Below are 16,604 nucleotides of genomic sequence, written 5' to 3'. Positions count from 1 at the left end.
TGATCGTACTGACAATGGGCTTTTTCCCATTAGAGGGATTTTGTGGTCTTTGAGAATGCAAAACCCACTTGGAGGTCAAAGGGTCACTTGCAGGTTAAACGCAGCTGAAGATTCATTCCAAAGGAGCTCAGAGTTATCTCAGTCTGATGTAGAACCGACCCACTGACACCAGCCCATCGATGGCCCTAAATCTGCAGAATAAATGCAGCTGTCAAAGTTTAAAATATCTCAGAAGAATCTCAAACTGGTGCCATCAATGCAAAGATCCTATGGAAGATGGGCAGCATTGGGGTATAAAGGATTTGTTGTGCACAGAGAACTCCTCCACCACACAATTAGTAAATCTCAGCGCCGATCGGGAAATGAACATTTACTGGTTAGATTTCTATTATTATATTCAATGAGACGAGACAATTCCTGCACTCACATTCTGTAAAACAAACTCATTGACCGGTACTAAAAGCTAAATGAAAGATTTCCCATTGCACTCCATTATGTATATAGAATTTTATTTATTTTAACAAAATAAATAATATTGTTTTGTGTCAGTGGCCTCGTCATTGGTTCGCCCGTTTGGTTTCACACTCACATGCAGCTCACCTCTCACCTCCTGCGTGAGTCTAAATTTGGCACATGCAATTAGAAGGGTCATAAGATTCAATATTCTAACCAAAGAAAACCCCAGAAAATGGTTTACTACAAATGCACAGCAAAGGATTCTGGGTAAGGCAGCCATTAATCTAATGCAGATTACCCAGAATCCTCCGAGTGTGAGTTTATAGAGTGGCAGCAGTTTGTTGTCAGGATGTCGGTAATGTTTTTATTTACTAAGGGCTGGTACTGTGGTCAATAGTGGCATTTTGTGAAATAATACCCCCCACCCCTCCCCCAGCATGCAGTAAAAACAACTGCTAAATCTCTAGGACACATAGTCATGGTCATTTAGTAAAAGAGCACCTGTCATGGTAATTCGGTGCAGTGCTGATGGACAGCTCCTTGGCCATCATCTTCATGGCTTTACTAGTTTAAGGTGGCAGCAAATATATTAGGTGGAAGTCCTTCACCAAGTAGTAAGGATCATAATGATTTCAATCTGGGCACTGGAAGATTCTAGTGGTAATATGGCCAGGAAACAGATGCCAGTGCCCACATTTCTATCAATACTACGCCCCCTCGGTGTACGGGTGACTCTGTATAAGGCTTGTATTTCAATCCCTAATAATGGGGAGATTGCAATGATTCTACATTTGGTTCGGTGACACATAATTGTTGCTTACCTCTGTTTCACGGTTGCATTTTGCTGACTTAGTACATAATGCCATCACACGTCTTCATTATGTGAGAACAGTCACAGCTGGCAATGCCTGTCATACACATGGGTACATGGCTGAGCTTTAACATGAACCTGACCTGGCCTAATATCACCATAAAGGACAAACACTTGCGGAGTGCAGGCACCGTGTAGTGATTGAAGTACATCGGTTAGTCTTCTAATCTCTGTAAAACCCTCCTGGATCATAGGCACACGTCAGATGATTCTCGTCAGATAATCGACTCAGGGCTGATATCGGGTGAGAATCTTGCATGTGTACAGAGCTCGTCCGACATTGTTCATGGATTGATCCTGAAGGATCCACAAACTACGAGCAATCACAATACAAGTGAAGAGGAGAGAGCACAGCAGGGTGCTGCCCGTTAGTTCGTTCTCCCCCCTCCTTTCTTAATGGAGCAGAATGGCGCTGTATGTACACAGCTCATTCATGCATTGGGCAGATTGTGAAAGATCCTTGCCAACGACAATCGTTGCATGTGTGTATGCAGCCTTACACTCAGGGATGGGGCCTAATATTTGCCTAGGTGTACTGAGATTAGACCACCCCACTTCCCACTGCCTCCAATATAAATGCTATATCTATAGAAAGCAGCACAGACACATGAATAGGGGTAGGAGAAAAGCCGGTTTAGCACCAGAAGGGGGCTGGTCTCCAAGAATTTAAAAAAGCTTCCTTTGCAGTTGACCTACCCCCACAATGAAAAGGTTGCAGGAGAGGAGATCACTACCTGCGACTCACTATAGAAGACCATACAGGGAGGGAGGGAATAAGCCAAACTTACTCTTCACATTCCAGCCCAAGACAAGCAATTACCCCCCTGCAGTGCAAAGGAAGTTGTTTTTCTTCATTCATGGTGTTAGGCGTTACGCCAACTTTGTGGCAAACGTGCAAACTAGACTTAGGATTCCATAGTCTCTGCATGGACACAAAGGACCAACAGAGGTATTTGCAGGCACAACAAGATATCTGTACATCAGTACTCCAGTCTCCATCTTGGAAATGCTAAAGGGAAAGTTGACCTAAAATTCCCCAAGCCCTTGTTATGTCTAGCCGAGTATTGACAATCCTGCAATGGCCTTATAGTGAAGCTTTTCACACAACAGGAGCACAAGGCACAGCAATGAGGAATATTCACAACTATGAGCACACTACAACTTGCATTTAGCACAGGCTGTGGAAGCACTGCACTCCATTGTTACAATACATTGCAGGATAAGATCATTTGCTGGTTTTCATTATTTATTGCAAATGTTTCTAAAAAGCAGCGGGGAGGCTGACAAGGACCTTTAGGTTGTATGGAAAGTCTGCATTATTTTGCTATGCCACTGCACTAAAGAGAATTAAAACATAATGCACAAGAACTCAACACATCCACCTTTGCAGCACATTGGAGTGAAGCCGGAGACAGAAAATTGTCTTATTTTGTGCTGGGATTGTGTCAGGGAACTCTGGTGTGAATGGGTCCTCAATGTCACTAGATTTCTTCTCTTCTAGGGTAATTCTTCTGACAAAGCTCAGCTGAAGCAGCAGGACGTGAAACAAAGGATTTCAGCTTAATGCAATGTGATAACAGAGGTAACATCTGCATGGTTTGACTTTCTTCTATACTCTAAGCCTGGGTGTATCACTTCCATATACAGATCCGCTCTGACCTCTAGCTATCGTGGTTCCACTGCTGCCCAATTAAGAATATTAAAAAAAAAATATCTTTACATGTATAAAATTTACATTTAAAATCCGTGTGGCCTCTGCAGAGCCCCTTCCTACAACACATGCTGTCATGCTTTCTTAGGCCGATGACACGTCAGGGCCAGCCACTAATATACAGATATGAATTACAATCACACGGCGCTTCTCATATCCTAAAATAAAAACAAACCCCAGCACAGAGATATGTATTGTATTATCTACTGTTCTCCCAATCATATGAACTAAAAACAAAACTGCTAATGTTTAGCCCCATTAAAATAAAATGTTTAATGGTTGGCGAGCTTACAGCAGCAATAAGCTGCCTTGTGCGAGTTCTGAAGTAACACCTTTCCGGCCTGATATAGCAAAATGGCGGAGTAGAGAGGGGCGTCCCCTGCGAGTGTGTGGATGAAGGAAAGTTGGGAGTGCAGAAGGAGAGAACAAGGAGCTGCCACTTTACTGGAAGTCCTTGTAAGAATCCAGATTGAATGCAGTGTCCAGGAATCTCTTCAGTTCTGTGTTGTGGGTCTTCTTGTTGCCAGTAGCGGGAGCGGCTGCAGGATCTCGTCCAGCGTACCTGGAACACGAAACACAAAGCCAGACGTTTAATCACAGAATGTGAGTGTGTGTATATATTGCACTTTAAGGAAAAGCTCCGCATCACACCCTAGAAGATCCACATATCAATTCAAAGTCCGGTAATATCGCACTTTTGTGCATTTAACCAATCACATTACTCCCGAGGTGATCGTTTTTTCCGAATGGCTATGTGGGCTAAAATAAAAGTTAATCAGTAAGCTGTTTTCCCAGATTTAAGGTTTGCAAACGATAAACTAATAAATGCTGCAAAAACATGTTTGTAGCACTTATATCTGGGGTTCTGGGAATGAATAACACAGAAACCAGGAAGATCTGGATGAATAAAATAAAAATTCTGGGAGCTGATGGCATAACTTTATGACCGAAATGAAGTTTTCATGACTACATGGTAAGTTGCGGATAGATTTTGTAGAATCAGATGAGTTCCAACCCTGATATTCCCTTTTTTTCCCCCCATGTTTACCTGATTCTACTGTTGGTTGCCATGTTCTGTACGTTGATTTGAATACTTTCCATCTTTCTTAATAAAAACTTATTGCAAAACAAAAACAAAAAAAAACAATTCTGCATTTTGTGGGAGTTAAAGAAGGATTTGTTTCCTTAACCAAAAGTTTGTTTTGATTTGGGAAAAATAAGGAATGTATTTGTGCAATATTGGAGGTGGATGAATCCATCCTGATCTGAGCCGGGAACACTGCAGACAGGAGCTGCCTGAAACAGCCTTTATTCTCCTGTTTGGATCTAGTATGAAAATATAAAAGTTTCAGCTCGGAGCTGCATTGATGAAGCAGCAAAGAACTCGTGTGATGAGTTGGCTGTAATTGGATTATTTATGGAGTCTGGGGCTCCATTTTCTATATAATTTTGGATCTCTCTGCTTGGGTACTGTTCTGCCTATCGGTGAACCAGGTCCAGTAAGTCACACGGAAGCAGCCAGTTTGTGTGGAGTGTGCACAGAGACATTGGAATTTGTAATAATTCTAATAGTTTATTGGAGATCAGTGGTATCACTGTGGTGTAAGACAAATAGACCAAAGTCTTCTGCCACATTAACATCACAAACTTCTGTCAGAATGAAGGGCTAAAACACAAAATAATACCCAGCAGGAATTCCATATAATCGGCAATTTTATCTTTCCCATGCCACACTCAGCTATTGCCTTGCTGCATCATAGGCTTTATTTATTGAAAGACTGGTCACTAAAATAACTTTCTTTTCTGCACTACTCAGCCCTGAAAATACATTATTCTTCTGTATATGGGTGAGGTAATGACTGTAAACCAGGCACCAGATGCAATATGATTATTTTTCAGTCCTTTTTTAGCATAATATTAGTTATAGGTCTATAAATGGAATAGGTGCATCATGTTTACCAGGCTTTACATTACAGGAATCTTAGTTTCGGCACAATGTTTGCTCTGTTATTGGCACAGGATGTCTCTGCACTCACCAGACAGGTTTAGTGCGGTGTATCGTGGTGCGTAATCGTGGCTTCACATAGTCATAATAACCCTGATTCTTATGTTCCTCTTGGCACCAGACAAGCTCTGCATTGGGATACTTGTTCACTTCCTTCTCCAGCAGGTCGAATGGGAATGGAGACAGCTAGAGGGGGAAAAATGTTAGAAAGTTAAACATGGCATTTCAAGGAAAAAAAGGGGATACAGATGTCAGATACAAATGTCTTATATTATTGTATTATATGGATGGACATTGCCTTTCCATTTGCTGGCTTTTGGAAGACTGAAAAACCCAACATGTCTCATTACTGCTAATATTATTAGACAGTATTTATTTAGCGCCAACACGCTACGCGGAATCTATAGTCATGTGACTAGCTGTCCCTCACATCTAATGTCCCTACCATAGTCATATGTCACCACAGTCTAAGGACAATTTTGGGGGAAGCCAATTAACCTAACTGCATGTTTTTAAAGGAAACCTGAATACCCAGAGGAAACCAACACAGACACAGGGAGAACCTGCAAACTCCATGCAGATAATGTCCTGGCTGAGATTCTAACCTGGGACCCTGCGCTGCAAAAGACTAGAATGCTACCCACTAAGCCACAGTGCTGCCCTGCTATCACAAAGGAAGGAGAGAGAGAACCAACTCTGACGTTCTCTTTTAACACAGGCTATTCACAGTATAGCAGTCAGAGTAGCAAAAAAGCAAGAGAAACATCTTTGTACAGAAAGTCTGGGATGGTTCTTTGCTGATGTACTTTAGGTGAATGATAAAACACGAGTGAAGCTACACACAGCTGTACTTTGTCAGGAGTGATGGACGTATCTTCTGAGGTCACTCACAGGAAGACTTTAGGCTCAGCTATGATACAATTCAGGAACATTGTTGCCCCCAGATATCTGACCATTAACCCGTAGCCATGGAGGATCACTAAACCACCGACTATACAGCTGCTCATTGTGCTCATCATTCTAGTATCACTAAAATCCAGAAACAAATCTGACAAGTGCACAAAGCTTTACTTATTTTTATGGTTCTCTGCCCCCGGATTTTTACACATTATAATGTTTCTATATTTGTATTTTTAATCCTGGAGTTCTGATTGGCAGAGAAAATACAAAGCACAAACCTCCAAATACTAAATGTTCTCACCTGCTCCACACGAGTGATCGCCACTTCAGATTCCATTCCTCGGGTGCTGCGCTCTTTGGTCAGCTCATAATACACTTTGCCTGTACAGAAGATCAAACGTTTCACCCCGGAGGGGTTCTGGGTTGCGGGCCCGGCGTCTGGGATTATTCTTTCAAAGTGAGTGCCTTGAAGAGAAGAAAGCAAATTAATGTCAGATCTGTCTGCCACTTGTTTTATAAAAAGACAAAATTTGGATCATTCTATCACAAAATGTTATGTGGAAGATCTTTATCCTGGAATTATATTTAGGAAGGTTTGTCCTCTGCTGGAAAGGTTGCAAAGCTCCACTCTGGCCATTGTGCCGGGCATTAAAGAATTACCCCACTGCACTCTGATTTGCCTTCCTTACCTTTCCCTGCTCTGTGTTGTACATTGTGCTATACATTTTATTCTAAACATCTTCCCAACCCCCTCCTGACAAACAATAGATCCCATTCATGGCCCTAACAGTTCCATCCATGGCTATGATTATAACAGGAAGCCGAAATACCCAACATTATCTGATTACTGAGCGCAGTCACTTCGGTTACATATGGCTCTGATCAGTCATATTACATAATGACTGTGGCTCTACCCGTCTGCTGCGGCTGGAATAAAGCCAAGCGATGGTCTAATGCTCCTAAAGTTTTTCAGAATGTTTCAAACTCGGAGAGTCCGGCTCTGACGCCATCATTTTGGCTTTGTGGATGAGGGTGAATAAACAAAGTGCTGCAGGAAATCTCACAGCTGGAATCACCGAGAGATACTCAAATATGGGCCGATTTACCCCTCGCATACCCACCCAGATCTAACATGGAGTTTTAATAACTTCTGTCCCAGTAATGAAACTTTATTATTATTAAACAGGATCTATATAGCGCAAACATATTACGGAGCGCTGTACATTAAATAGGGGTTGCAAATGACACACTGTGGCACAGGAAAAGGAGGAGAGGACCCTGCCCAGAAGAGCTTACAATCTAAGAGGTGGGTGAAGTATCACACAATAGGAGGAGGATATGGAATGGTGGGAAGTAGTGAGGGTTTAGGAGACAGAAGAAGACGGGTAGGTGAGGGGTGAAGCGTTGGGTTTTGTTGCTCTATTAAATGAGCAGAAAGTAGGAGCAAGCTGAATAGGACGAGAAAGACCATTCCAGAGAGTTGGGGCAGCTCTAGAAAAGTCTTGGAGCCGTGCGTGTGATGAGGTTATGAGTGAGGAAGTCATTAGTAGGTCATTGGAATAGCAGAGAGAGCGGCTTGGGGGGGGGGATTTATCAATCAGGCCACAAAAGGTAGGTGGAGCATGAGCTCAGGAGGGATTTGTGTATCAGGTAGGTAGGTGGGGGATTTGAAGGCAAAGCACAGGAGATGAATTTGATTCTCAGGTGAAATGGAAGCCAATGAAGAGAACTACAAAGAAAAACCGCAGAAGGTGATAGGTGGGAAGGCTGTGTATGGGGTAGATAGGTGGAAGGCTGTGTATGGGGGTAGGTAGGTGGGAAGGATGAATAAGTATTTATTCTAAGTAAAGAAACTTTACCTTTATCTAGAATTGTTGTTTCAAAATTCAACATAATAACAGTAAATTATTTATTATTGGTCATTTACAATATGCCAGCAGATTTATAACCATGAGGGCTTATCAAAGGCACTGATATCACCGGGTTCCTGTGTATTAGCCTGCCATAGTCTCCCAGATTCAGCCCTCCAGGGCCATATATTGTGCTAAATCTGCTGCACAGAACTAGTTAAAATTTTTAGTCCATTGCACAAGAACTGGAAAGATCTCATGACCAGAGCAGCTATCTGATTACTTAGGTTGGGTACACACATCTATTGGTTCTCGCCCGATATTCGGTTCAGGGCTGATATGGGAATCTTGCATGTGTACAGCGCCCGTCGTCCAAACGACCGTCTTGGCAGAACAACGGACGTTGGACGACGAACGATCCTAATGCAAGTGAAGGGGGAAGAGCACAGTGGGGTGCCGCTCCGTCATTCTCCCCTTCCCCTCTCTATAGAGCAGAATGGTGCTATATGTACAGCACACGTTCATGCATCGAACAGTGCCTAGTCAATGAAAGATCCTTTCCAATGACAGTAATAACACATGTGTATGTAGCTTTAGGATGGTTGGTGATGCTGCCTAGGCATTTTATGGTTGGCTGTAGATGGGATGACTCCAGAATAAGCTGAATTGTGTTCACGCTATAACAAGCCATAACTGGTCCCATCAGTAGGGAAGATAAAACTTTGAGAACAAAAGCTCTTTGTAATGAGGTCTCAGGAGAGCTGCACCTAACAGAAGTTATCTGGCCCTCCAGGCACACAGCTAGATACCCAGATAAATGATAAGGAAACCATTTTACCGTCCAAGCATTTCTGAGATCTACACAACCACCTCACACATCTCATGTGTAGCTGCTCTACAGGGGGCTGAAAGAGGCTTAAACCAAGTACAATCAGATATTTACACTACTTCTTTATAACACCTAGCTGCATGAATTTCCTCCAACGGAGTCCAGCTTTAACTATTGTCCTCAACTAGAAGATAACTATAGGGAAATCCAATTTTACATTTATTGGCTAGAAATGTAGGGGATTGATGAGGGGTCAAACCCAAACAGCAGACTTTGGAATATATGTAATGAATGCGCTTGCATCCAATTCACTGAGGCCAAGCACCGCTGGACCAATTAACCAAAACATAAACACCCCGCACTAATAATGTATAGGTGACCCTTCCAAGCAGCCCCAGGAGCACTGAAAGAGTCCTATGGTATCTGGCACACAAACATAAGCAGCAGATCCTTATTATCACATTGCCGGCTTGTCTTCTAGCCATAGGGGTAGAGTGTAGGTAATTCCAGTTGTGGACAGGGGCCAACATGAGTAGTCCGATGCAGCACCATTCCCAGCAAGCTAAGATGCTCTGTATGTTCTGACATAGACTACCCTCTCCCTCCCTGCGTACATCAGTGAGCCTTGGGCCCCCGTGACCCTGTCAGAATAATCCATTCTCCTTTCTTTGCACTCTTCTAGTAGATGGTAACTATTGCATACTGGGAGAACCCCACAATACCTTCCATTTTGGAAATACTCTGACCCATCACCCAGCCATTACAATTTAACCTTTCTACAAGTTGCTCAGATTTTGAAATCTTGTGAATGTAAGGATTTCAGATATACAAGAACACCAGTTACAGTCTTCAAGGCACCACAAATTGTAAAATGATTTGGATATGTGAAGTGTTATTGTTGTCATTATTTAGTATTGCTATAAGCAAATACTATCAGCATCTCTGCATTATCAGAGGAATATTACAGGAGCATTATTTACCGACAGTCTGCCTGAGGGTGCCGACGTTCACATGCAAGATGGCAGTGCCCAGCAGAAGTATGAGGTCTGATCAATATCATATAAATCACAAGAGTTACAATGCAGAAAGCTGGTAACTTGAGACATAGACCCTGGTTTAGTTCTCCAAGAATAGAGAGGATACACTTTCAGCAGTGAAGCTGGGTGATCCAGCAAATCTGCAATAGATCTGGTCCATGATTCAAAATATTTGCTAGCAAATGACTTTGAAGAAATCCATTCCATGTTTGCTGGATCACCCAGCTTCACTGATAAAGGCGTATCCTCTCCAGCCTTGGGGAGCTTTAATAAATCAGGCCCATAGTCTTGTGGCAAGTCTGTTACTAATAATTATTTTATAGGGACAGACAAACCATTTAATTTAGTTTGAAAGCAAAACATTGCATATCCTGAAAGATTTCTAAATCTGACCCCTTTCCAGTTCCTATGTGGTTTTGGTTAGACAGAAGGCTAAATTCTGAGGTTACCCCTCTCCATACTGGCAGAGATCAGCAATGGTAACAAAAGTATGATTTTAGGTGGTTACTTGGCACTGCTGCTACAAAGGAAGAAGGACGTCATTCCTCCTTACCTGACAACATGTCATCAAAACTCGACCTTGCTTCAGGATGACGAAGAAGTGACTTTGGAGTGAAGACGATCAGCTGTGTGGTGGAAAGACATATAGAAAGAATCAGAAGCCCGATTATTATATATACAGAAATTCAGTAGCCAATTACTTCACAATTTTTTTTCCCCTAGAAATCCTTTACAAGCTAATTGTTTAATCCATAATTGTTATACTTATTTCTTGGGGAAAAAACACTTAATTGAAGAATACTCTTTCTGATAATAATGACGTTCCCCCTGATTTTGTCCACCAGTTTACTATATAAAAGAGCTCTACATGAAACTGGAGGGCGATGCAGAAAAAGCCATAACAAATATACATGTAAAAGCCTATCCAGAATTTATTCTGGGGCATGAAATGCTAATAAATGTGTAACACTCATATCTTGTAACTCTGAACGAGTCCTCTATGTATTCCCCGTGTTTGTAAGGCCAGATTCACACTATGCATTGCTTAAATGCCACACTGCAGTAAGGCCGAGCATTTCTAATAATTAGGCTGGCAATGCAGCTTGTTTTAGATAAATGCAAAGCACATTAGGCCAGGTAATGAGTCCAAGTGACAACAGTATTTTACTCTCGGTTTATAAATCAGGTCTATCATATCTGTACTTTCTCTCCTCAGTATACTGTGTGTGTCAAAGATTTAATTCTCAACCATGAAGGCACCAATCAGCTCACCGGTTTACGGAAAGGTAGCAAGATCTGTCTGCGTAGAACGTGGAAGTAGTTGGCGGGAGTGGAGCAATTCACAACAATCCAGTTGCAGTCATAAAGCTGGCGGACAACAAAGTCATCGGAAATTTTCTACATTGGGGAAAGAAAAAAAAAAAACAAAAAAAAGACATAAGAACTACAAATTTAACCAATTCTTATAAGAAGGGTCAGCAGAATTAAAATATACACAAAGAGATGCACTGGAGGTGGAGAAAGGGTGTAAATTTACCCCATTGGATGGTTTAGTGTTTTATGTTCCACTGATCTCTGTGTACAATTACAAAAGACAAGCCCATTCTGTCCTTTGTAATGGTTCTGCATCATGTACCCACATAGTTTATAATCCCCAATATCAAAACCATAAATTCCACAGTGTACTACTGAAAGTCCTTCATTGTTTAGTGCTGCTTCATTGTACTTTCCATGTTTCTTTCAAATTATAGACCCATTTCCTTTTTTTGTTGGAAAGGGCATAACCCGTAATCTCTTTTCCTGTAATAGAAATGCAGGAAGTGGCTTTTGCTGCCTCTTCTCAGTACACAGCAAAAGTTATTCCTCCTGTATACAAACCTTATCATGAATTTACAATTCCTATAACTCCAGAAGAGTCAAACAGATACTACTTTTTATCGAAATAATAATAGGAATGACTTACAGGCCACACGTCTGGGTCATCATTGCACATCTGCAGGAATCGCTCAGGTCTAGCAGAGGAATGTTCTGGACCCTAAAATGCAAACATAAAGGGTAAAGTTGTAAATTTTGTACAATCAATTGTAAATGGGCTTTGTGCACAAACGCTATAAAATGCTAAATGAATATGGATACAACTTCAACAAATATAATGCTCTTACCATGCCCTCCATGCCATGTGGTAGTAGCAATACAATTCCATTCTGTCGTACCCACTTAGCCTGTCCTGGGCAGATAAATTGATCGATAATGCACTGAGCAGTGTTATGGAAGTCCCCAAATTGAGCTTCCCAAAGAACCAGTGCATTCGGGCTAGCCATAGCAAAGCCAAGCTCAAATCCTAAGAGAGAGAACAGAAATATGAAATCAAAAAAGAAATCTTGCATCACCAACATAGTAAAACATACTGCTGGAGCACTACCAGCCTATAGGTACAAATGTAATGTTTGTCCTATTTTCCCTGCTCTCCAAATTTAGCCATTAGGATTATCAATCAGATGTGACCATGTGACAGTAGGGGAAACAAAAGCTGTTGGACTAAATTTCCCAGCATCCCTGCATTACTGTGGAAGCCAAGGCCTCCTCATGCGGTGCTGGGATACAAAAACCTAAATGGTATGCAAAACTAAAAAAGCACAAGAGGTCCTAGCTATGTGAATAGGTGCAAAACTACCGATAAACAGGTTTCAGAAATTGTATTGTTCAGTTCTAAAGGTTATAAACCCTGTAAAGCTAGAACAACTCATTTGGGTTGTGATCATCCTCAGTTTTTTACACTCACCCAGTACTCCGTACTCAGACAATGAGCTGTTGCACACTGTATATGCAGCTTGTTCGGGCCACAGATGGTTCATGGGAATACATATTCTCTTGTCTACATTTTGGTCGTGCAAAACATGATGACGATGGCTGCGGGAAAGAAGACAAAATACAATTGGATGTTAATACATTTTAATATATTAAACCAACTAAACTTTACACACTATGCAGTGTGTTCATCAGGTAAGAATGGGCCATAATACCTGAAAGTGCCTCTTTCTACATCTTGCCCACTGAGTCGGATATGAATGTTATCTTTTAGGAGTGAGCCTAATGCCATGTACTCAGCCAGTGCCCAGTCAACAGTTCTGTTCTTCACCATCTCTGCTCGACCTTTCAGGATGCGGCTGAGACCTAGTAGGGTGATGGCATTAATATTTACAAAAGGATGAAGGACTTATGCAGATAGCTGTTACATGTATAGGAAAGGTCTTTACCTCCATGGATAGTAAAGTCCTCTACAGGGACTGAGCTGGCCACATTTCCGATGTGTGTGAGATCTTCCTCATTGAGGCCGGTAGAGGCACAAGACATGCTGCGTGGCTGACCATCCAGAGTAAAGAAACCTGCAAAAATGAAGACGATAACAGCACTTCAATACAACTATCAAACCTATTTCACTAAGCATTGTGGACATGCACAGTAACATGGAATAGAACTAGTTCAAGACTAGATGAATTAGCATGCAAATAACCTGTTTAAGCAATGAAAGAGCTTACAAGAATGGCATGTTTGTTATCTAGGCCCTAAAAACGAGCTCTTTCATTGTGGATGCAGCAATGTAAACTGCAAAACAAGTAGGTGCAGCTTGCCATTACGGATAACAGATCTACTCGTCTGACCATACATTGGGGCTATTATATTGGATCTGTTAGATCAGTAACACTGCAGCATGAGGGTTTACCCAGATGAAAATAATCTGAATGGTTTCTTTTGACAGGCCTACATTCTGTTTTTTATGGGTTGAATAAAGTATGAAGTCCATACCGGGCCATGGGGAATCCAGCCAGTGCTTGATGTGAAGGATCTTTTCATCTTTGGAACGGTTAAACGCCTCCTCGCAGATTCTGTCATACTTTGCAATCTCCTCCTGTAAGTTATATACATTTTAATACATCTCTATCGCACCTCAAACAACCATTTTCTTCTTATTCGAAGCAGACCGTACCTCATATTCTGGCTGGTTGACTACACCTTGAGATATCACAGTCTCAGCATATTTTTGGAGTACAGTTTTCTGTTTGCGGATCTGCTTATACATCAGAGGTTGTGTAAACATAGGCTCGTCCATCTCGTTGTGCCCATTCCTGCGGTAGCAGACCTAGACATGGGAGAATAGTTGTCAGAATGGAAAGTACTAACGCAAAGCCATGACACCTCACACAGGTTCTTTACTGGTTTATCAGCACCAAGCACTGAGGAACTTTTGCATTTTGTAGAATCAGTGTCCCAATATTTTGTTAATCACAGAATCATGGGAAAGCTAAGCAAGGGACAAAACAACTAGAGATCCAGTAATAAATGTTGTTACCAGCAACTTCCAGAAGACATTTTTACATTAAACAGAAAACTTTTTACTTCATGCTAAAGTATAATCAGTGCACAACAGAACGCCTTTAAATGTCCTGGAAAACGTCTTCCATGCCCCAGATCCAGTGCACACCTCACAGATAAAACACACAATCATTAACACCACAATATTATCATCAGTCATCCAATATACAGAGAGAAGTCACCTTGTAAAGTATAAATCCAGTGCACAGACATTAAAACACACAGGTCAGAGTTACTACAACCCCCCATATGTTGGTTTTCACATATGGAAACACTGATCACAGTGTATAAACCAAACTTCGAATAAATATGAAACCGAGATTATTAAACCCATAGTGGTAAACACGGCTGTCATGTTCAGAGATTCTGATTTTCATTGAAGCAGGAATCAAAAATAACTATAGCACACAAAGTCTACTCATGTCCAATATATGCCTTGATACTAATAATTTGATATTCTTTTGTTCTGTTTCTCTCTCCCTTCTATTGCTGGAAAGGCTGATAGTCCATGCTCACCGCCACCAAATGACTGCTTAACAATTAGACTAAGAAAGGTCAAAAGTGGGATTGCTGGGCATATTGGTTCAGATACAGGCTTAAATCTTGAGATTTCTGTTAACACATGTGGGATTTATACATACCAAGTCCACAACCACGTCCTTGTGAAAGGTCGCCCTCCACTCTGCAGCCACGTTACACACATACATAACAGCCTCGGGGTCATCTGCATTGACATGGAAAATGGGAGCATTGACCACCCTGGCAACATCTGTAGGATATGGAGAGGAGCGAGCCATTCGAGGATCAGTGGTGAAACCAATCTGAAAGCACAAACATTTTATGGTTAGTGATGGAATAGTACAACTGAAAAAAACAAAACACACAGGATAAATTTTGTGGCCACATGGGAAACTGAAAAACTGAAACTAGACGGGGTGTTTCAGTTTGAGGGAATGCAGGAGGGCAGGTTTAGTTCCGTCATTGAAGTCGCTGCCTATGTGCTATGTTCTCTACTTGGGGCCTGGATTTACCATTAGATTTTCAATGGGCAGCACGGTGGCTCAGTGGTTAGCACTCTGGTCTTTGCAGTGCTAAGTCATAGGTTGGAATCTCGCCTGGGACACTATCCACATGGAGTTTGCAGGTTCTCCCTCTGTTTGTGTGAGTTTCCTCCGGGTACTCCGGTTTCCTCCCACATTTCAAAATCATGCAGATAGGGTAATTGGCTTCCCCCTAAAAAATTGTCCTTAGACTGTAATATTGGTTATGGTAGGGACATTAGATTGTGAGCTCTTTTGAGGGACAGCAAGTGACATGACTTTGTACAAAGCTGCGTAATTTGTCAGTGCTATTTAAATACTGTGTAATAATAATATTTATATATATCACGCTGCAAGTGGATAAGGAAAGTTTTGAGTTGACTTATTCTTGTCCATAATGTAGCTGAACAGGATCTCGCCAAGAATAAGTAAATGTAATTGACCAATATGGAAGTTATGGGCAGCCCATTCATTGCTTCATACTACAAACACGTCTATAGAGGGGATGACGCATGTCAGATGCACTGCTGCACTCAGAGCTTAATGTATAGAAATCGGTGAGATTAAATCTTTGCTCCTTCCAGCACCATGGACTCACATTGCCAGCCGCGTGCACTTGGTATTCATAATGCTGATAATTTATGGGATCAATATATCACATGAACTTGGGTCTCATTAATACCGTAATAGCTAATAATTGTAAGAACTTTGACTGATTTGACGCCATTAATTAGTGGCCGGGCGCTGTATTTATTCATTCATTGTCTGTGCATTGCAAATAGACAAGATATTCAATAGAAAGCTTCAAAAATATAAAAAGCCAACTGATGTATAAAATAGATTTAGTCTGGCCATGCTTACACAGTGGCTCATAACACACTGTTTATGGGCCATTTCCTGGGAAAAGCGAATGGAAAAAAGAAAGGTGGGGTAATATTATTAATAATATTAATAATAATAAACAGGATTTATATAGCACTAACAAATTACACAGCGCTGTACATTAAATAGGGGATACAAATGACAGACAGATACAGACAGTGACACAGGAGGAGAGGACCCTGTCCCCAAGAGCTTACAATCTAGGAGGTGGGGGAAGTATCACACAATAGGAGGGGGATATGGAATGGTGGGAAGTAGTGAGGGTTTAGGAGACAGAAGAAGACGGGTAGGTGAGGGTGAAGCGCTGGGTTTTGAGGGCTCTTTAAAATAAGCAGAACGTAGGAGCAAGCCGAATAGGACGAGAAAAACCATTCCAGAGAGTCGGGGCAGCTCTAGAGAAGTCTTTTATCCGTGCGTGTGAAGAGGTTATGAGTGAGGAAGTCATTATTAGGTTATTGGAGGAGCAAAGAGAGCAGCTAGGGGAGGATGTTTCTATCAGGTCAGAAAGGTATGTGGGACAAGAGCTGTGGAGGGATGGCAAAGCACAGGAGCTTGGATTTGATTCTGAAGTTAAATGGAAGCCAATGATGAAAACTACAAAGAGAGGCAGCATAAGAGGAGTGGTGGGAAGGCTGTGTATGGGGTAGGT

At 41.7% G+C, this 16,604-nt stretch overlaps 1 protein-coding gene across 2 annotated transcripts in view; it reads right to left on the bottom strand.

Moving 5' to 3' along the window:
• Positions 1-492: 492 nt before the first annotated feature.
• Positions 493-16,604, bottom strand: part of OGDH (oxoglutarate dehydrogenase) — a 52,235-nt gene continuing 36,123 nt past the window's right edge. For both annotated transcript variants that reach the window (XM_072402917.1, XM_072402916.1), the window contains exons 11-23: positions 14,675-14,854; positions 13,648-13,800; positions 13,467-13,569; positions 12,917-13,045; positions 12,683-12,833; positions 12,442-12,569; positions 11,822-12,000; positions 11,623-11,694; positions 10,932-11,057; positions 10,213-10,285; positions 6,245-6,408; positions 5,075-5,229; positions 493-3,600 (exon numbers count right to left, since the gene is read on the bottom strand). In XM_072402917.1, the coding sequence (XP_072259018.1) occupies positions 3,480-3,600; positions 5,075-5,229; positions 6,245-6,408; positions 10,213-10,285; positions 10,932-11,057; positions 11,623-11,694; positions 11,822-12,000; positions 12,442-12,569; positions 12,683-12,833; positions 12,917-13,045; positions 13,467-13,569; positions 13,648-13,800; positions 14,675-14,854 (1,734 nt within the window). In that variant the 3' untranslated portion in view covers positions 493-3,479. The remainder of the gene's footprint in view (positions 3,601-5,074; positions 5,230-6,244; positions 6,409-10,212; positions 10,286-10,931; positions 11,058-11,622; positions 11,695-11,821; positions 12,001-12,441; positions 12,570-12,682; positions 12,834-12,916; positions 13,046-13,466; positions 13,570-13,647; positions 13,801-14,674; positions 14,855-16,604) is intronic.

This window comes from Pyxicephalus adspersus, chromosome 2, assembly GCF_032062135.1.
Source record: "Pyxicephalus adspersus chromosome 2, UCB_Pads_2.0, whole genome shotgun sequence".
NCBI lineage: Eukaryota > Metazoa > Chordata > Amphibia > Anura > Pyxicephalidae > Pyxicephalus > Pyxicephalus adspersus.
The sequence above is the reverse complement of the archived record's forward strand: the minus strand, read 5'-3'. Positions and strand labels throughout refer to the sequence as shown.